The sequence below is a fragment of the Pholcus phalangioides genome, unplaced genomic scaffold, assembly GCF_987345545.1.
Source record: "Pholcus phalangioides strain wild (caught in Gottingen) unplaced genomic scaffold, Ppha-v1.0 ptg000039l_1, whole genome shotgun sequence".
Taxonomy (NCBI): domain Eukaryota; kingdom Metazoa; phylum Arthropoda; class Arachnida; order Araneae; family Pholcidae; genus Pholcus; species Pholcus phalangioides.
The window spans coordinates 87,723-110,310 of record NW_028301625.1 but is presented as its reverse complement, the minus strand read 5'-3'; the positions used below and the strand labels follow the sequence as shown (position 1 = coordinate 110,310).

Here is a 22,588-nt window from a genome sequence, read left to right as displayed (position 1 = left end):
ACTGACAGTGAATGTGCTAATGCAATTAGGAATACATTTCTTCACACTGATTTCTCATCCAATATATCCTTGTATCACTTATTTTGTTATTGCATAGCAAAATCTGACATCACTACATGCCATCTAATACAGTAGCACTTGTTGTCAGCGAAATTATGATTTGTAAACAAATAAAGTCCTCTATGCTTTCTAGCAAATTTCAACAAGGAAATAACTTTTTTTCCTTCTATAAATGGATGAAGCATTTATCGAGGCTATGTCAAAAAGTTGTAGGAATTTGCACTGGCAATCTGTGTAATGATATTCACATGGAATGCTTTCAAACTATCTGATCAACATTATCAATACCATACTTTATTTCATTTTCAACATTTTCAGGAATTTTTTTCTCACTTTGAGAATATATGTTTCAACATTTCAGTGCATTGAACGTAGAAAAAAAATTTCCTTACCCTGGAAACCCTCAATGAAACATCTTTTTTTTGTCAAACGCTTTTCATATGAAAGGGTCCTTGTTGAATTTCATGTGAGATTTCTTTTCGATATTGTATTATTATACCTACCAAGATAGTATTATTTGGATTCGGTTTTTCAGCAAGTATTGGTGAAGTAGAACAATCATCAAGTTATCAAGTTTTTATTAGCTTTCAAACAACATTCAGTGATTTGCATCACTAAATGTTTTCCCTACTTAGTATTTTTATTTTATTACTAGTCTATCAAGAATGCTTTAATTTAGCCAAAGTGAGCATATATCTATATTACAGTAGATTTGATGTCATGATTTGGCAAAACATTTGCTGTGATTGCAACTGTCTGCAACAACGTAAGTATCTATAACATTTTTAATCAGTCAAATTAACCAGTCAATTAACATGGTCCTTTTAGGTAAAACTAAAAATATCTCGGTCAGCTATTTTTTTTAAACTGATGATAGTTGGACAGCATAATTTTTTTGGGTGTTTAGGAAAAATCCTGAAATTTCAACATTCTAAACAATCTGGTTCATTATGAAAATGGAGCGAGAAAATTGAAAATGTCAAAATGACTGGCTTGGTCCTTTTAGTGTTAAAATAATTCATGTAAAACCAAAAATGGCTTTATTCTACCTTTGAAACAAAAAAAAAAAGATCAAATGTATAGGAGAAAAAGTATATTACAAACTTTCAAAAATTTACTTTTTATTTTTATTATTATTGGTATTATTTTTTAAAGCTTTTATTTTGCGCAATGAATTGTGAACTAACGAAAACTTTTCTTGCATATGATCCTGTGTTGTTTTTATGTAATCTTAAATGCTCAAATACAACTTCTGAAATTGAAATGTTTTGTAAAAAGCACTTAAAAATATTAAAAAAACACAGAATAATTTATATTCCTATGAAATTTTAATTCAAAAGTATTTCAGAGCATCCTTTCAAAATCCACGATTTTTTCAGTTATCTATGTTTTAAATATTTCTTGAGCGGTCTTTTAAAACAGTATACAATTGTCTGAATATTCTTCTGAGTGAGGTTAGACTACATGCCTTACGCAACAAATAGTGTGTGGAGGTCATTTTTATATCTCTAGGATGTGCTGGTTTAACTACTTCAATTTGAACATGGGAGACTCTACTGGACATACATCAGACAAATTTTGAGATACCACATTGTTACACTTAAAACGTTCATTTTTTAATAAAAATGTTGTCAAAATTTGATAATTTAGAATATGAGAATACATATACATCCAAGAAGAAATATGTTATATCAGATTTAAAATTAGACATAATACACAAAATACCATACCAATATTAGTGCCAAAGGGAGCTAAAATACATAGTGTGCTATATATATATATATATGATGAAGATAAATTTGAAATGTTTTCATCAGAAAACTGTATGAATTATATATATAAATTTACCAAATTAATTTGCACAGATGCAGTAAACAATGGATAATATCACATAACCATTTTTTTCAGAACATGATATTTTAAATCAGTCTGAAATCTAATCTTATTCATCCCATTGTCCCTCTTAACTGAAAAAAATATGCTCTTATCCCCTCCTTTTTGCTAGCCAATTTATTGGATCTCATATTTTATCTGTAGTTTCTGCCATCACCATGACCCATGGTTTTTTCTCAGTGCCTCAAGAGGCGATTTGGGAAACACTGTATCAGATCGAGATAAAACACAGACAAAATAAAATTTTTTTGCAAATTAAAGTAATTGAAATAAAGCTTAAGACTTCAATCCATAAAAAAATTCTTACGTTTTTTTTCATGGCCACTAGGCAATTTTCCAAACAAGCTAAGGCTGAGCTTATTAACAGTAAATTGTACCCAAAACGTAATCTTGGGCTGTGGTTCAATAGTGACCTCTTTATTGATCATACCAGCTGCTGAATCGTGTTCTTTTGAGCTTTCTTTAAGAACTTCAAGTTTCTGAGGACTTGAACATTCATCCCACTTCAGTGATGAAGAGAAAGGTTTGCCTTCAGACAAGATAATACGTTGGCTATTTGGCACTACAAGAAAATGCTGTGTCCATTCCTTTACAGACTGAGGAAACCTCATGAAACTAACAGCAATACCAAAACATTCAGAAATGAGGTGTATCTGTGCAATAAAATAAGAAATAAAAAGAAAAATTCAAGCAAAACATTACAGTCTGATTATCTCATATGGTTGTGTTTCTTTGAAAAAAATAAGCAAAATAAAATATTTTCTGAGGTATATAACTCTGACAATTTTTAATTATCTGAGGATGACGTCACTCTCTGCTATCCATATGAAGGTTTTTAACAGCTGGCTGATGTGAAGATATATTTAGGAAAGAGAGAAAATTCATCTGCCCTTGCAGGGAATGCCTAGACCAGTGGTTCTCAACCGGGGACCCCAGGGGGCTATGGAGGAAAATATCGCAAAAGGGGAGCCATGGCTGCTGATAATGGGCCACGAAGAAATTTATTAAAAAACACCGAGCATAAGGATCTGAGTAGTTGAAAGATGAAATTTAGTACTTGAAGCATCAAATACTTTGAGATTCACGAAAACAAGCACAATGACATTTTGTGTGTGTGTTCATTCAATTTTTCATAAGTAGGGCTCTGATTTTTAAGACCTAATGATGAAATGCCGTTGCTGATAAGTTATTAGCTACTACGTTTCTTCTTTAGGTCATAAAAATCAAGAGTCCTAGTCATAAGCTTGTGTTATCAATAATTATAAGGTTTTGAGATGAATGTATTTATATATATAGTGTCACTTTAATGGCAGTGATTGACAGTAACATTTATTTAAAGACAACCAACCAAACCAACCAAAAAACTGTGTTAAATACGGATAAAATGGTTTTGTTGGTATCAGGAGAGACAGGGCTACACTTTGTAATTGGGTTTTTGAGCACACAGCGTCCGTATAAAAAGTTAACATTTTTATTTTAATAACTATACAACCCTTTGCAACATGAAAGACATATCTGAGTACTACATGTTATTTGGATAATTTTTCTAATTGAAAATATTCCTGTAGGGTGAACGGTTTGCCAGTAAAATACCATACATCTATGTACCCTGTACATTAAATATAGTAGTTTCTGTTATGTGAAATATTGTGTTGTGTTTAAACCAACTCACATGTTGCTTCATTTGCCTGTGAGAGCGGCTTCATTATGAACCATAAAAGCCACTTGGAGATAGCTTGTCATCCAATGAGACATCAGATTTTCACGATAAATGTAAACCTCACCGTATCGAAATTATATATAATCGATGAACAAATAATTTTTTCATTTGAAATCTGATTATTTATAATTTCTAATTAGTTTGAAATTTTGATTTATCCAAATTCAAATTTACCCAAGAAAAAACTAATTTGTAAATAATCCAAACTTTATCCTATACAGTAACTTGACATTATGACGTCTTCAAGCGCAAAGGGGTCGTTAGCAAAGTATTACATCAGCAAAGTTTTAGCCATTTTTGACCCCTTTGTCATCAAAAGTCAGCAAAACACTGATCCCCACTTGTGAGCAAAATTTTGTCAGCAGCTTAGAATATTTCATATCTTCAAAAAAGGTGGTTGATGACGTAAGCAACCTTCAACCCCCCCCCCCTTGTCATCAAAAGTCAGCAAATCAGAACCCTCCTCGATATTGAAGTAATACTTGAATGACCCCAAAGTTTACATTGATTGAAAATAATTTATTATATTTTTTACTGTGTTGTATTATGGTTATTTTGGTTTTTCGTTATTTTCATAAATTAAAAATTAATTAAGTTCAAACACATTATTCATACTTCAAACAATATTTGAATAATTGTCTTTTAACGGGAAAACAGGGGGGGGGGGGAGAGGGGTAGGAAATTACTCATGATAGCAAGGGGGGCCACACGAATGAGAAATGGTTGAAAGGGGCTATGGGCGAAAAAAAAGGTTGAGAACCACTGCCCCAGAACACTAGACAACAAAGGCAACAAATATTTCAGTTTTTCCTTGGAGCTCATGTGCACCGAACGGGACCATACATGGATGGTCAAACCTAACTCAGATCAAAGCTCGCAATTGCTGGCACTGCCACCAGATGGCGACTTATCTTAGGATGGTGTTACCCTCTGCTATCTTCAGATAAGTCGCCATCTGGTGGTTGTGAGCTTTGGTCTGAGTTAGGTCTGACCATCCATGTATGGTCCCGTTCGGTGCACATGAGCTCCAAGGAAACACTGAAATATTTGTTGCCTTTGTAGTCTAGTGCAGTGGTTGGAAGCCCACGGCAGTGGAAGGCCTGCTCATATGCATGCCTGATGGGAAATAAATGGGTGAAAATGAAACAGTGAACCACTCTGCCCGGTTTGACTGATGTCAAGGCCCGGCGGTTGAGAAACCACTGGTGTAGGGCATTCACCCGGAAAGCAAAAGGACATGGGTTTGATTCCCCGCAAGGACAGTTGAATTTCCTGTCTTTCCTAAATATATCTTTGCATCAGCCAGCTGTTAGAAACCTTCATCGTTTTTAATTGTAACAAAAAAGAAAAAACACTTGAAACAAAAATCAGCAGTAGTCTTCAGGGTTCATACTCATTTTAGTATAAAATTTATATTAATTATAAAATTAATAATTTTAATTACAATATCATAATGACATCATATAATAGTAGACTTTTTTTACACGCATTTATGCTTTTCAAATACCCCTGATGGAGAAGAAAAATGGAACACAATTAAGAAATGAAAGAGTTCCCGTTTTCGCAATTTCAATGCCCGTAAGATTTAAACCTTTACATTTGTTTCCTTTGTGACATAATTAGTCAAAGATGTAGTTGGTTTCACTGCATCAAAATTCTTTACAGTTGGCTTGCACTTGTGTAAGCACTAGAACCGACTGATTTCACATCCTTGGCATGGTTCTGGATAATTTATCTGCCCATGTTGCAAGTTTTGCCACAAAGCTGCCACCATGCCTTATACGGGTCATTTTTGACTGCTTCGATCCAATCAGCCAACTGACGATTCAGGGTTTTATTCGCCCATGCAAGTTTTCTTACAACACATTGTTTTCAAATAAAAATACCCATATGGAAATCAAAATATACACGTGCGTCATCCGCTGTTCCTAACTGAAGTCAACTTATGAAATTATCGCAACTGAGCGTTGTACCCATGGCTTTCTACAATGTGTAGTTATGTTTCTGGAAACACTAGAAAGAGTTACAATAAGATCGAAGCAATACGCTTCTCATGGGCGGAGATATGGGGGGGGGCGGGGGAGGACAATTCCCCCCCCCAGCATCAAAGATGAAGTTGACTGATCTAATGTATATATGCATATATGAATTGACATCATCATCATCGCACCCCCCCAGAAATAATGACCGTGTCCCCCCAGACTTCCAAGTCTATCTCCGCCTATGACGCTTCTCCAAGATGACTTACGAAATCCTCGTTCCTCCTCTGCAGTATCTATAGTTTTTGCGATATATTGTGATATTTTACAGGTTATCAATATTTATGATGTTATCTGAATTCCCTTTTTTATCCCGACGGAATTTTTTTTCTCTTTATTATAATTTTTTTTATCAATCCTTTTTCCCGATTAGACGACAATCGTGATGATTTTCCAGGTCGTTGTCTGAAATTTACAGGTTTTAAAACAAAAATGGATCATTTTCCTTGATTTCCCTGACTTTTTTTAGTAAAAAAAATTTTCTCTGGCCCGTACGAACCCTGAGTCTTGATTTAACTTAGCTTAAATAAGGCTGAGACCACTGCAGATGAATATCATGAGCTCTTAGAATATGCAAAATTCAAGTATGGCATGGAGCCCAAGGCACAAGTGAGAATCTTTCTGAATGAATAAATAGAAGTAAAACAATGTAGATATACTGAAAATATGACGAGAACAATGTCTAAATATGTTTTGGAACTATATGAAGTTCCTTCTTCGGCAGCAGAGAAAACAAAAAGACAGAAAAATAAACTCTTGTAGCTGAGGTTGCTCACCTGTCAGGATACTAAGTCAAAAATCAAGTAATTTTTTTACTTTGTATCTTGACAAGTAAGAATGACAAAAATGGCATGAGGAACCTACTTAGCAGACACTTTTCATAGTACTCTAGGTGTACCTTAACCACTTTCCGTACAAGAAGCTGGCGATAAATTTGAATGATCTATATAAGACGTACAGGTGATAAATGTGGTGGCCTGGTTCGCCTGTTAAAAAAAGAAAGAAAGAAAAAAGAAGAAACAAGGGTGGAGAGGAATAGTACATAAAGTAGATGATTAGATAAGGAAGTATTAACACAGTGCCTCTTGCTTTTTCACCCTCACCTACAAACTTGTTTTGTAGGTTTTTACTTGTGTTCTTTTTCTTACTTTCATGTACAGAATATAATCGAAGGATTAGTTCTGAGAAAGACACACATATTATATGTGTGTGAGGGGAGGGAGGAGTATTAAAAAAAAGGGTTTTTTTGAATGGAAAAAGTGCTGCTTACTTGTTCATACATCTTTACAAAGATGGAAAATTGGGGGGGGAACTGTGGAGAACGAGTAGGAGGAAAAAGCTGAGGAGAACATAGAGGGGGAATCACACACACAACTTTGTTTTGTAGGGTTGCAATAAGTTTTGCATTAAGGAAAGAAAGAGGTTGAAGAAATAGTCAGCGTGAATGAATTCATTTCTCTGGCATTTGGACACAATATTACGTCCCTGATTGTAAAAAGGTTAACGATGGATTAAGCACTCAAATAGTTAATAGTGTACCATTTGTTGATACTATTTCTGATATCTTTATGTGGTCACTTACTTTAATAATTTTGTGAAGAGCTTGAATGATTTCTGTAGTGATGGTCATCTGTGGGGGATAAGGGTGCTCATTTTGACAATCATGTCCTGCTAAAAAATTTAATGCCAATCATACACTTGAGTTTTGGATAGTGCTTTTTCCAGAAAACATTTTTTTAACAGAAACATAGTAAACTGGATCTATTTAAGGCTAAAATGTATTGTGTATCTGAAAATAAAAATTGGGAATGGAATAAAAATTTTCATTTTGAATGCACAGCCACAAGATGAAAGTGCACACTATAAATACCAATCAAGGTTTATCACAATATACAATACTGCTCTCATGGCTATAAGGGTAGTTTTAACAAACAAGAAAAAAACCAATTTGCTAGCTTCATTTCAGCAATTTAATAATTATTCTCATATTATTACAGCTACAATAAAAATAAGAAAAGTAAATGCAGAGAATTTTATATTATTGAAACTTACTTGACAAGAAGAGAAGTTCACATTGAAAGCACTAGTATCAATGTGTACACCAAGTGCAAGTTGATTTTGATTAGCTTTGGATGTTAGTGCAATTGTAGATGATGTCCCACAAGGATTTATAAAAAATCTGACGTGTTGCTCGGGATAATTTCTGATAGTATAAATGCTAAAATCCTCTATTTTCAAAGTCCAAGGAAAATAATCACCTACAAATCAAACAAAGCATTATCTTTATTTAATATCAATACAAAATGAATTTATATATTATTTTATGTATTAAATAAATAAACATATAACTAATAGTTTCATTAACATTATTATTTTAAAATAATCTACGAGTCTAATATTATGACTATACAGGATGTCCTGTAAGTGCTGGTATTGCCTTTATCTCATCAACCATCTGTCATAGAGGTATGATTCCAATTGAAAAAATGCTAAACAAAAATTACCCTGTACCAGTTTTGAGAGTGAAAATATAGTCTGTAACAAAATAAAAAAGAAATCTAAATTATTATAAGGTCCCCTGTACTCTAACTTCCAATTAAAAAGTTGATGCCCTGTCTCACCTCATGCCAACAGAAAAAATTCCATGTTTCTAAGTGCAATATTAACAGATATATTCAAATTTAAAAGCTGAGGAAATTTGGGAAAGAACAACGTTAAATGCAGGTAAAATGGTTTTTACGTTGGGGGCATATATAATGGGCATTGTAAATAAATTGAGAGATAAGACTTTTTTTGGGACATTGAAAACTGTTATTTTGACAGCCTCCCACACACACACACACAGAAATATGTTTTTTCTGTCATAATTACAGATCTAATCAGCAGTCAACTCTGCAAATGGCCACTTTTTTGCAGAACGTCCAGTAGCCGTCTTAGAGTAGTTTCTTAGTTGAAGAATAAGCCATCCAGAAGGGGCCTCTTTTCCCCAATGATGTTCCAGGAAGAGGCCACCCATGATCTTTAGTTTTAGTTCCTCTTTTTTGCTCCTTTTACTCAGTTTTGTATGAGTGTGTATGCTTGTTATAGATGAGGACGGTCATGTAGAATCATCTTTCATCTTCGTTACATAGAGTTGATTGTTATGAGATTCAATACTTTCCTTATATATTGAGAATCTTCTTATCAAAAGAACCTCTAACATAGTGGCATCCGCAATAGTAACAATAGGATACATATTCTTATATATATTAGGGTTGCCCTTATTTTTTGATGTTTTAATTTCAGTTCGCCCACCCCCCATTTTTTCCCCTTTTATTTCAAGAAACAATTAGAGACCTCATTTGATCAAATCAGAGGTTGGGAACTGATGCCTCATTACGGTAGAAGTGGGAAACCAGTGAGTGTCAAAGCGCTTGAAGGTAAAGCATTGTCACTTCAATGGCGAAGCATTATTACTATAACTCACTAAAACCACTAAAATGTACTAAAGATTCACTGTGCTTGTGCAATTGCCCTTTTTTCTGTCTCTTGTGGCATCCATTACTTTATTTTACCTTCCCCTGTGGTTGCTGTTGCTTTTTCCCGTCTCATTTCATCTTTAATTTTACTTTTTTTAAATTAATTTACCAAAAAGCCCTTCTCAAGGCTCTAAATTACTTAGTATTATCTTTTGCTTACAATATTTTTTGGAGTTTATGGTTATTCTTTTTCCTTTATTTCATCTGGATTCCAATGCATATTGAGGAAGCTTATTCTTCAAGAACCTTGGTGGGTGCAGGCAGTGACTTGTTTGTTCATGTAGTGCTCTACCTTCTGCCAGCCTCTCGCCCTCAGTCTGCTCTAGTTGCTGTTCGAGCCAAGTATGAGTGTAATTATGGCTTCTAATTTAAGAAGTGGTGATCGAGATATTTATTTAATTGGTAGTGGTGAGTGACACCAAATTACCGGAAGCAAACTTCCATGTAACAGGCAAGTACTATCGCTGCTATTTTATAATTTACGGGAAGTTAAACTGTCCCTAAATGAAAGTGCCAACTTAGTAGTGCATGAATGCCTCATTTTTTGGGAGAAGGCAAGGATTCCTACAAGAACGACACCTCGTAGAATAGAAAAAATTATGAAGATGTACTCTTATTGGCGCAATCTTAAAAAAATGCCTGCCATACATCAGACAAGCAGAAAGAACATGAATGTAAGTTTATAACAAATTTGAATAATTTATTATAAAATAACTTACTTGATGATACATGCGGTCACTCATACAATCATTCATATGTTCACTATATGGTCAATCACATAACAAGTGATTGAAAATTACTTTTTTTTTAACATTTAGCCTATAGGTGCAACTCAATGAAGAAAAAAAATGTTTTTGTTGGATAAGCTGAAATCATATGCATCCTGTTTTTTGTGTCAACCAAACTGTTTACAATTAGTGAATCAAAGTTTCTGTTTTGTCAGTAGCAATCCATGGGTTTGAACATGGGTGAAAAGAAAAGCATTACTATCAAAAATGCCTATACTCCTACTTTTCTTTTCTCCATATATCCGCTATTTAGCCCAGACAGTTGGGGGTATAGTAGCACCCCCCTCCATATAGCGTCATTTCTTTGTAGGGTTATAAATGGACAGGAGATAAGAGCACAATGGCCACAAAATTATTTTTCTGTTCTTTTTTTCAGCTACTGTAGAAAAGATGAGCACTTGACAGAAGGGGAAAAAATCAAAGCTGCCACAAAAGTACAGTATGTTCCATTCCAACACATATTTTTAAGATGCGAGCAATATTTCCAATTTATCATTAAATCGAGAAAATTGTTTACACATTTTCATTGAAAAATCTTATTTCAATTAGTGCTTATTTCCAAAATCTGACCGCATACCACAGGTTGAGAAACGCTGTTATATAGGATTTTCACTGTATAATAATGAAAAATTCATACTTTTTCCTTCATCTTTGGTTAAATATAACAGCAAATCTCTTTCTTTAATATTACATAGCTGCATAGAGATGCTTGAAGATCCACTGTTTTTTATATTAACTTTAGGAAAACAGAAAAAAGTGGCATCTGTCAGGTGCTTTTGTGCTATAGCGTGTCTCCATGATTCTAAAGATGATTCATTTTTAGCAGGTACAGACCATGGAGATTTTGGGCACAAAATTGCAAAACCGGCGAGATCAACCTAAAGACAAAACAGAAAATACTTCAGAAACTGCCACACTTAATTACAGCAACTTCCAATATGGCATATTTACTCACTGATTGATTTCTCACTCAAATGCAGAATAAGCAATCATTACCCAGAAACATCCAATGTTAGTTAGATCAGTTTAAGTGTAAAGGCTTCAAGGGAATGTTGCAAGAAAGCATTGTCTAGAAATGTTATTTTTCAGAAAGATACTATTTATTTTTACACTTTTTAAAAAATGTAATTTTTTTCATTTCTTCCTGAAACAAGAAGCTTACTTTTCTAATAAGCCCCATATTTGTGCTAAATGTAGCAATCAGAGAGGCTTTGTTTTGCTTTTTTGCCAGTTTTGGGCAGAGAAAAAAACACAAAACAGACATCTCTCTCTATTGTTGCCCCTGGGGCAAGACTGTATGGGGGGAACAAACCCCTAAGTCCCCCGGAAATGTGAGAAAATACCTGAAAAGGGAAAAAGATGGCCAAAATCTATTGTTCTATCAATTTTGTCGTCCCCCCACCCAAACAAAATTTCTGGCTATACAGGCCTGCCCTGTGGTGGCTATTGCTGAAGTTAAGGGAGGCTGCAAAGTCTCTATTCAGTGCATTATGCTACTGTGTGTGTTATGAGAAAAGAAGAGTTGTCTTAATGGTACATTGGTCAGTGCGCTTGTCCATATTGCAAGAGGACCAGGATTTGACTCTCGTTAGAGACAACCAATGTTTTTTCAAAGTTCGAAAAAAAAAGTCAGCATTAATATCTCTTTTCTTGATGTAATAGCAATCACATTTTATCATTTTTAGCATAACTGCATTGTTCTTTATAAAACTTTAATTTTCAGGGGAACTTGATATAAAATTTCAGCTCTATTAGCATTTTAAACCCAACACAACTAATGAAAAGAAACAAGCTTCTTCTAAGTTTTTGCCAGAAGTATTTTATATTTATTTTTTATTCATTATCACAAAAAAAAAAAAAAATTACAGATAATACATATTCAAGGAGCCAACAATGATGGGTCTTACTGGATGTTGGAGAAAAATACTAATTGAATATTTAATATTAGAATGAGAGAGAGACTAATAAATTATTAAAAATTTTGTGACAAACAGTGATGGTGGTGAAATCAAAAACAAAAACAATTCAATAATGAAATAAATGAGGTAGAGAGCTAAAAGTGCATTAGAGTAGAATGAATGAGGAGAATACATTTATATATATTGGAAATTTCAATAAATGTAAGTTGTAATGAAGAAATTTAAGCACAGCCAGAGAGATTTTTCAAGTGTAAGCAAATAATATTTTGGTGATAAAAAATCACCCCTCTCCTTTCAGTTTGTGCCCTAAAAAATCGACTCCCTTCAGTTGCCGCCTTCTGCAGCTATGTAGTTCGCAGTATTCAAGATTCAGACCCGAATTTAAGTTGTATAGATAAACATGATAATGTAGAGAAAACAGTTATTTTCTGGATAACATGCCGAGGTGAACCCGGAAAGAAAAGTCTCTGCCAGGACTCGAACCCAGGCCCTCCTGTATACCGGGAAAAAGCATGCTACCATCTACACCACTGGAGACATGACCCTGCCTTCCTTATTTCACACACTGTGGCGTGAGGCGCTGAAGTAGAGACATTAGTAGCCTCTCTTAACTTCAGGAGATGGACCTGGGTGGAACGGTTTAGAGTGAGATAGCCATCACGTTCTGGCGGAGACGTGATGACTTTTCTTTCCCGGTTCACCTTGGCATGATATCCGGAAAATAACTGTTTCCTTGATATCTCGGGCTGAGAAAACAGCCATCTATCTCATGATAATGTAGGTTACAAAAGAGGGTGTTAGTAGGAGGGAAAAAAAGAGGGAGAAGAAAATTAAACATTTCAGAGAGAACCAGAAGTATTGTTCAATGTCAGTAATTGAAAAGCTGCAAGATTTGATTAGTTTCCTATATCAGTCAGAATGAAGACTGGCAGTTGAAATTATATCAGATGGCAGAGTTATAAAATTTAGGAATTATGTAAGTAAAATGCTTTCTTTTCAGTTTTATTAAGTAAGCCTTAATTATCCACTAAAAAGAATTTGGAAACAAATAGACTTCAATGTTTCACACCTTTGTGCTTTTTAAAACGACCAAAATATTTTCTTACCAATAAGAAAAGCGAATCTAAAATTAGTAAAAGCTTGCAGTTTTATTGATTTCTTTGAATTATTTTAGAAAAGCTGTTTCCATAACAAGATGCACTAAATCTCTACTTTTCAGTATTTCATGCAGCAATTACATAATTTTGATTTTGAAAAAGCTTTGGCATTCACAAACAGCAATGTTGGGCAATGGTTAAACTATTGGTTTGTCCTTTTAAACATTAAACTTTCTACATTTGGCTTGATGTTCAATTGCACAAATGGGTGGAAGCTTTCCTAAAAAATCACCACTAGGAAGTGCATAGGTGTTAATAAGTTAAGGTGTTTAAAGTTCGGGAAATGCTGCAGCTTTTCACTCGCTCTCAATATATTGATATATACAGGATGAATAGGTAACAGGGCACATACATTTTACTGGTGAACCATCGATCCTAGAGTCACACTTCTGATTAGAGCAAGTATCCAAATGAAATTTGAAATTTATTACACACACACACATACAACATATAATAAATAATACACACAAAAACAAAAAACACATACAATACAGACGCAATATACAAAAACATATATATTACCATTTATGTATTAGCCCAAGCCATAATCCGTCCAGGGCATATTGATACTACAGTATATATTGGAATTGACAACAGACCAATGGTGTATATAATTAAGATATAATATTCAGTCCTCATTACATTCGTAAAGAGAGAAAAAAGAAATGCATGTATAAGTTATTATTCAATTGCATTGATTTTGTTTATTAGTAGTTTTTTAAATATGTGCAGTGATTCTTCTGATTTTATTTCATCACTCAATCTATTATATTCCTTAGGTGCTATGTATATGAATTGTTTTTGTATTATGGTTTTATTTGGTATGGCGTATTGAATTCCATGGTGTTTTGTCTGTCTCTCTCTCTCTCTCTCTCTGAATAAAAAATAATATTTTGTAAAGATGGAGTTTGTCATGATGATTATAGATTTATCATCAATAAACTCCATCTTTACAAAATATTATTTTTTATTCAGAAAAATCCCGATTGGTTCGAAATTAAACGCCAACAGAGAGAGAGAGAGAGACAGACAAAACAACACGGAATTCAATACGCCATACCTAAACCAAATAAAACCATACATCTGAAAAAATAAATACAATCCAAGACTGTGTCATGATGATTATAGATTTGTCAACAATAGTCTCGGATTGTATTTATTTTTTCAGATATATTATCCACAACTTTTCTCAGAGTGTTTCTTATTATATTTATATTTGAGTCATAATCACCACCCGTACCAAAATATCATATTGTATAACTGGTAAAATCCAAGTGAAATAAATCGTACAGAGAAAAAAAAATTTAGGGGATATAATATTTTTCAAGCAGTAAATCCTGGTATTTATGTATTTTATTACTTACTGTCACCGCTGGAGACTTCCACTTAAGGTTTTTATTCAAAACGATTCCTAGATAGATTATTTCATCGGATTCATTTAATTTGGTACAGTGACAATTATTACGTGAGTAACGTCCTATATGATATTGTATTGTTATTGGTTTTATGTTTCTGTTGTTATATAATTGGAAATGCATAAAATGACCTGCAGTATTCAGATATGCCGTCCATGTTGCAAAGGGGTTGTATAGATGCTTTATTGAAATAAAAATATTTATATAAACATTTTATATGAACACCTTGTGCCCAAAAACCCAAGTTGTGCGTCCAACAAAAAAAATACTATGTTTCTAAATGGAATATTCATTGAGATATTCGAATTCAAAAAATATAGGAAAGGTGGGAAAAACAGCATTAAATGCAGATAAACCATTTTAGGGGCCGTTCAAATATTACGTAAGCAAATTTTTAGCCATTTTTGACCCCCTCCCCTCCTTGTCAGCAAAAGTCAGCAAAATGCTGACCCCCTTCCCCCCCCTTGTCAGCAAAATTTCGTCATCAGGTCTGCCCCTCTGAATCCAACTCATATTTTCATAAAGGGTGGTTGATGACGTAAGCATCATCCAAACCCCCCCTCCCCCCTTGTCATCAAAAGTCAGCAAATCGGAAACCCCCCTCCCCCCCCCATCGATGATGACATAATACTTGAACGGCCCCTTACCAGTTTTTAATGCTGTTTTTTTCCTCAACTTTCATCCAATTTTTGAATTTGAATATCTCAGCAAATATTCCACTTAGAAACATGGAATTTTTTGGCATCAGGAGAGACAGGGCAACAACTTTGAATTGGGTTTTTGGGCACAGGGTGTCTGTATAAAAAGTCAATATTTTTATTTTAATAACTATACAACCCCTTGCAACATGAACGACATATATAAGTACTACACGTTATTCAGATACTTTTCTAATTTGAAGTATCCCTCTAGAATCAACAGTTTGCTAGTAAAATACCATATTCTCTGTTACCTATACACCCTGTATATCCTTCATTTTGTTCTGTTACAATTATATTACAGAATCATTACACTGAACATAGTTAGAACTTTAGAGATAATTTTTTTTACACTTTCTGACAATTTCCTTTATTGATCCCAGATTCACTGTCACTTATAGAGTGGTGCCTGCCCATGCAGAGGATGGCCCTTGAGTCACCCCTGTTAACAAAGAGTGAATGATGAGTATGGCTTTGAAATCATAAAACCTTAAATGCTCTTTGGTAAATTAGGCAGTGTTATGTGCTCAGGAGGTGCTACCATTTATGTTCCAAATTGGAAGTAAGAAACTGATGAGAGATGGATGAAAATAAACATTTGTGATATATATATATATATATATATATATTTATTTATTTATTTTTATTATTTTATGGCCATGATTCCTGCTTGTTTCTTGTTTTGCTTAGAAAGAAATTGTTGCAAAATGGGAGAACATTTTTGAAGAATCAACACAATGTTTGGCGATTCAGCACTTGTTATTTGGCGACATTTGCGATTTAACACTCATTTTTCAGCAAAATCGCCAAATTAGCATTCGTAATTTGGCGGACTCTTTTTATTTGTGGAATGCCTTAGTAATTTGTGCTGTTTACAGTGGTGACTTTTTTTTGAAAATGGAAACTGACTCACATTCGCACTTCAAAGTTGAAAGATCATTTTAAACCATCTTCAGCTGTATGATCACGGATATTATCAGGGTTTCGTGATGGAAAGCCTGATGAAGGTCCAATAGTTTAAATAAAGGGGCAGTGGTAATCCTAATCCAGGAAACAAAGTCAATCACTGGGCCTTGCCAGGAAAATCTGAAAATTGATTTGAAATAAATAAATAAAAATATTGATGACCTTTTAATTTTGCTAATTTTTCCGAACGTCTGCCAACTCTTTCAATGAGGGAAGTAAAGTAAAAGAACCTAGTTATAAACTGATAAATTAACCTTTTTTTTCAATGAACGTTTGGATTGAACATGTTCTTAAACATGAATTATTTATTTGATTCACAGGGATACCAGTGAATGGGAGGAGGGAACCATACTTTAATTTTTTTCAAGAGGGACCCACTTTCCCTCAAGGACCACCCAGATTTGGCCAGTAACCTGGGTCCCGGGACTCAGGTAAATTAGAGTACAGCAGCATCTCTATTATTGTACTATTAAAAAAAGTAAAACAATATCTCTGTCATCATCAAATGCATTATCATGTATAGGCTCAGCCAACATTACTGTATAAATAAATAATATTGGCAAGCACTAAAATTGTGAATTTTTTTAACTTTAAAATTATCCAAAGCATAAATTGAATTGAAAAATAATTTTAACATTGAAACAAATAGGAAACTCATGGGAACTTCATGCAAGAGTGAATTATCCAGAAATTTGAATTAACACAGTTCCATTGTAATTAAAAAACAAAGAGAAAGGAATAACTGAGGTAGGTGGAGTAATATGTAACCAACAGAGCTCAGATTTTTATAATCTAAAGATCTTAAAGATATGCAAACATTTATGACCTAAGGAACACAAAAACATGACCTCAAAATTTGAAATTATGACCTTAAAATTAGAAAATATGGCCTTATAATTTACCCATTATTTCATCTTTTCTTTTTCAGTTATTGTTTCTTATTTTAATGAGTTAAGAAATATAAACAAAAAGTCATCAATTTACCTTTTTAATTTAACTTCTCTCACCAAATTCAAATGAAAATCATGCCTACCTTATGTATAACTTATGTATGATAGCTTTACTTCAGTACATTTTATAATCACACTGAATTTTTTGAGATGCAGTTTCAGATATTTGAAAAAAACTGCCATTATTTTTACTAAAAAACTAATGCAAAGTTTCTTTCAAGAAATATTTAAAGAAACTACTTGTTTTTTAAAAATTTGTAAAAATCACTAGATGAAGCAATGTTAAAGCAGATTAGTTTCTGAAATCTCGTTTGATTTTTCCTCAAAAAAGCTCTGTGTACAATTACAATGTGGCTGCACATTAAATTGGTTTTGTGTGCTGGAAATTTTAACATATTTAACAAAATAAAATACAGTGGTACTATCAGTAGTTCTTCTAAACCAAGCAATACTCGGTCCACCGTCATTGGGCAATTTACTACCTTGTAACTCCCTTTCAGAGTGAGTTGTGCTGAAAGTGTGTAGATGTCTAGACATAACTGTTTGTATGATACCTAATATACTTAACTGTCTGGGTGCATCTCTAGTATTATTAGTGCTGTCATCTGTATTTCGAATTGAATAAAGAGTAATGCTTGAATATTCGTACAGTTGTAGGTAAAAATTCTGTAACTTTTTACTCTGAACACTCAACTTTAGGCAGCGCCAGAACAACAGGAAGGGACAAAGGTAGGTAACTACAAAACTTGAGGGAGTGGAAATTTAAGGGATAAAAAAAAATTTCACTTCAAAACATTATGCAAAAAACTTTATTATATTGCTTTGGAGTTTTACAGTGACTGGGAACTGTGGCAAAACCAAGTCTGTTGGCAAAAATCCCTGTGTTTAAGCATGGTGAAAATGCATTTAACATGATTTCAAGTATCGAATAGCAAGATCTTTTGCACGTGGCATGCCATTCATTGTTTCTCCTTCAGAAACATAGCAAGAGGATCCACAGAGAAAAAAAAGGTACTGAAAACGCAAAAGTCTTTCTCCAAAAAAGAGGAAATAAAAGATAAGAATTCATTGTAAGTGCGCATGTTTTCAAGTTATTTAGAAGTTTCTGAGAGTCCTACACAGGAACTAAGCCTATATTTGGAAAGAGCAGAAAAAATCCTATAAAGTGACACTAATTGCATTGAAATATCTGGATTTAGTGGTAAACAACAAGCGCTAAAACATTGGCAGTTTAAAATCAAATTGTTGCCTAAATTTTTCATCACCAATTACGTGAACACCTTTCTAGCTGCAATCAGTCAAATTTATCAAAAACTTGTCGATTGCAACAGCTTTTGAAAGAACTTACAACAAACCCCATATCAGTAATCTAGTTCAGGAGAAATTTAGTCTTTTGTTTGAAATGCATTACTAAAACCTGCATTTGTTGAAGTAATTTAAGTATGTTTTAGCAATAATTCAATTCTGCACTTCATCAATCTCTTAGTGCTGGAAGCTTGCTATTAAATACAGATATCCTGCATATAGAGGAAGCATCACCTTATAGGATTTTTTCTGCAAAATCAAATTGTCACCAAAATCTGTATGTGCCAATTCTGAATTTTCACTTAGAAAAATGCTGATTTCAGTAATGTAATGCAAAGGGCTGAATTTCTCCTGAACCAGAACACTGATATGATTTATTGTAAGCTCTTTGAAAAGCTAGTACAATGGACAAGTTTTTGGTATATTCAACCAATTGTAGCTACAAGGGTGTTTGCAGAAATGGTGATTGAAAATTTTTGTGACAATTTGATTTTGAACTTTGCCAATGTTTCAGCACTTGTACCTCGCCAATAAATCCATATATTTCAATGAAATTAGTGTCACCTGCTTATAAGATTTTTTCTCTTCTTTCTGAATACATGCTTAGCTTACATGTAGATCACTCAGAAACTTCCCAAATTTTGATTTTTTTTTCAGACTAGGCATTTTTTTTCATAATTGGTTATCAACCATGACTTAAAAATGGTCCAAGATAGGAAAGAATCGACAGGGTGTTCCATGTTCACTTGAGCTCGTCTATCACCCCCTTTTGTTTGGCAGAACATACCACATTCACCCTGTATAATATCTAAATCCTTATTTATAAAGCAAAATTTCAAATCGCAAGAAACATGTTATTAACTTTTATTTTAAATTCATTTTTGAAGTATATAACATGAATATTTTTCCAGCTTCTGCATTAGGTTGAAAGCAATTATACAATAATAAATATACCTCTAGTATGAGATTTCCATGACTGCTAAGCAAAAAACTTTTGGCAAAATCAATTGGAGAAGTATTATCCTTTGAATGTGTACAAACAGATGATTGATCTGGGCTAACAGACTGACTGCCAGAGGCTAATGGAGTTGTATGACTACTGCATATTGACTCATCTGTTAAAAAAATTAAGATCAGTTGTAATGAAAACAGTTTTAAATAGCAACTATACATGTCATATGAAAAATAGTGTGATATATATATATATAAAATCAAAGATATATAAATAAATTCAAGTTTAATAAACTGCAACAACTTAATTATTTAGAGTGAACAACAAGTAATAATAGTGAAAAATAAATAATAATTGAACAGAGTTTCTTGGGGCAAAGCTGTCATCATTATGAGTTAATTTTCTTTTCAATGTTTTCCCAATGCTAGTGATCGGCATCATAAGGAGTTTCCTGAGTTTCAGTACAAGAGCAACAGAGTTATCTGACTGGTTGCATCATTCATTTTATTCCAACATATCAGATGACTTAGCACCTTTTGTCCAAAAATATTCTTATTTTAATAGATGTATGAATGATGCTCATGGGACATCAATTCAAATTAACAATGCCAAAAAGCAATACCTGAAAATCTGAGAAGGCGTAAGTACATGCTTTTACCATTAGTCAGTTGCCTGTTAAGACTTGTAGCTAGCAATGAATGCTCCTGATCATACCAACCACTAGCACTAAGAAAACATTGAGAAAAAGATGAACTTGTTGTATATGATGTAATGACAGTACTTTGTCGTAGATAAACTATCTTTCAATTGACGATGGTATCATGAATACTTTATCAATGAATAATTGGTCATAAATAATAAATAACTTTGGTTATGAATTACAGGGAAGAATTAAATGTGAATTAGGTTGAGCTTTTAATCCTTATAGCGTTTGACATAATATAACGTCAGGAGTTGAATGGAAGAAATAGAAACATCGTTCCTTCACTGCTATTGTTATGCCACACGTGTTTAACAAAGCAACCTTTTGTGTGAGAGATTAAAAACACATTTTTTTTTTCACTCAGAATCACCCTTTTTTCTCGTTCCTCTGTGTCTCTGAGGGGATGTATTTTAAAATAAATTCATAGATAAAAGACATGCCCATGTATTTTCCTCTGCATGATTTTCTGATCTCAGGAATCATATGAAGTCCTATATAAAATCAAATATATAACTCAGTATTTTCTTAAATAATATTATGTGCAATGACAATAAATGTTAATTTTTTACATAGTTTTCTTGTCCCTTGACTTACCTACTTTCATCCAGTTCAACTCCGTTGATCCAAAGTTCAAAGGGACAGAAAAAAAAAATCAAATCATGTGAATGTTTCAATTCACAACTTCATGTAATATTTTGTACAGCATTCAGAGCCCCCCCCCCTCCACGACATAGGCAAGAGCGGCAGCAGCACATGGCCCATGGCCTTAAACTTTGATCAGCAACAATAAAACATTTTTTTTTTATTTGCAAAAACAAACACAAAATACATTTCACTACACAAAACCAGACAAAACATAAACCACATAGAAAGGCCAAGACATGAACACATAATAATCATTAGGGCTTGGATTTCTATGTCTTTGCATATTTTTTATTTTTTTGCATGTTCCGCTATTTTTACGTGATATATATAGAGCATATTTTCAAAATTTTTATGCATATTTCATTATTTTTTGATAAAAAAGTAAATTTTTCCATAGCTATTTCAATCCAGCTTCAGACTAGTTTTTTGCATCCGCCTCTGACGAGAGCTCTTAAAGCTAGGATTTTTATACATTAAAAATGGAACGTCGCTGCTGATTGGTAAAAAAATCCTGAAATTCTGGTTTTTCAACCAATCAGCAATGACATTAAATTTTTTTAGAGCATAAAAATACTAGCCTTTCAACAACACTGGCGTGTAGCTGTAAATAGATTATCATCTGATTGTAAAAATTAAATTTTTAATTTTAAAAATGATGTAACTTCTCAAAAAATTATATAGTGCAATTCGCAGAGATGAGGATTCCTAAAAAAATGTGTTTAAAACTTATTTTTCCTTAACTGAAAAATATTGAGAATAAAAAATCATAGATGGAATTTTTTGGACAATTAAAGGGTTAATGAGGTATTAAGAGGTTGGCCAAGTGTAAAAACAGATTAAAAGTTACAAAGTTTTTGTTTCAAAAGAGTATGAACTATCTTTTCACAGAAATTGTTTCTTGCAGGGTAATTGCATAGTCATGTTAGTGTCTGGAAGATATAATGTACTCCCATCTAGCACTTGTGTCATCCAGGTATAAAGAGAGGATGACACAAATTCATTTGGTTTCAGAAGCAATTCCTTAGATTTTGCGATGTTTTCCAAGAGATTTTAAAATAGATTATAAATCAGTATGATTACATATTTCATACCAGTATACCAGTATTTTAAAACCTCGACCTCAGGTTTAACCACACAATTTTGCCATTTTTGACATAACGTTACCCAAGGGGAATGAATAAAAACTGATTTTATAAGCAAGGTGACTAAATAATGGATATGTCTAATTCACTAATTGTACTGACAGGACCTTCAAATCTGGCATTCTATGTGAGTAATATTTAAAGTGCCAGATATGTAATAGTGAGGATTGATATCATGCAGGGTTGCAACTACAGTGAACCCTGGAGGAGTTCCTCAAGGAGTTCCCACTTGAGACATTTTCCCATTTAAGAAGAAGCCTTATTCCCAGAGTCCTGATTTTCTTTCCCATATAAAAAAATTTATTTTAATCATTTGTTTTATAGCAAATGTAAAAAGTTAGGAATCCCTGTCTTAAAAGGCATAACAGCCACTTTTTTCCCCTGCATTATTTATATATATATATATATATATATATTTTTTTTTAACCACTATCTTGAAAGATATGTTTTGGTTTTGATGGCATAATAATATGATTTCATTGGTATCATTATTACAGAATTTGAATGCATGACAGCAAACATTAATGTAAAAAAATAAATAAAAAATTATCACTTTAAAAATGCCTATCAAAGAATTATTCTTCGTCAAATGAACCCACCGTTCAGTTTCTTCATTTTGCCCACACTCCAATTTTTCTGACAACCTCAGAGGAAGAGCAATTCCTTTTTTTAGTTCATACCAAAGCCAAATGTTGTACTTACCAAACAGGTTAATAGA

The 22,588-nt window shown here is 33.2% G+C and overlaps 1 protein-coding gene across 1 annotated transcript in view; it reads right to left on the bottom strand.

Moving 5' to 3' along the window:
* Vps13B (vacuolar protein sorting 13B) overlaps nucleotides 1–22,588 on the bottom strand; it is a gene marked incomplete at its 5' end in the record, with an annotated part of 141,729 nt that overhangs the window by 43,407 nt on the left and 75,734 nt on the right. The window contains 4 exons of the mRNA XM_089253989.1: nucleotides 2,261–2,606; nucleotides 7,765–7,970; nucleotides 10,656–10,896; nucleotides 19,383–19,543. Coding sequence (XP_089110115.1) covers nucleotides 2,261–2,606; nucleotides 7,765–7,970; nucleotides 10,656–10,896; nucleotides 19,383–19,543 — 954 coding nt within the window. The remainder of the gene's footprint in view (nucleotides 1–2,260; nucleotides 2,607–7,764; nucleotides 7,971–10,655; nucleotides 10,897–19,382; nucleotides 19,544–22,588) is intronic.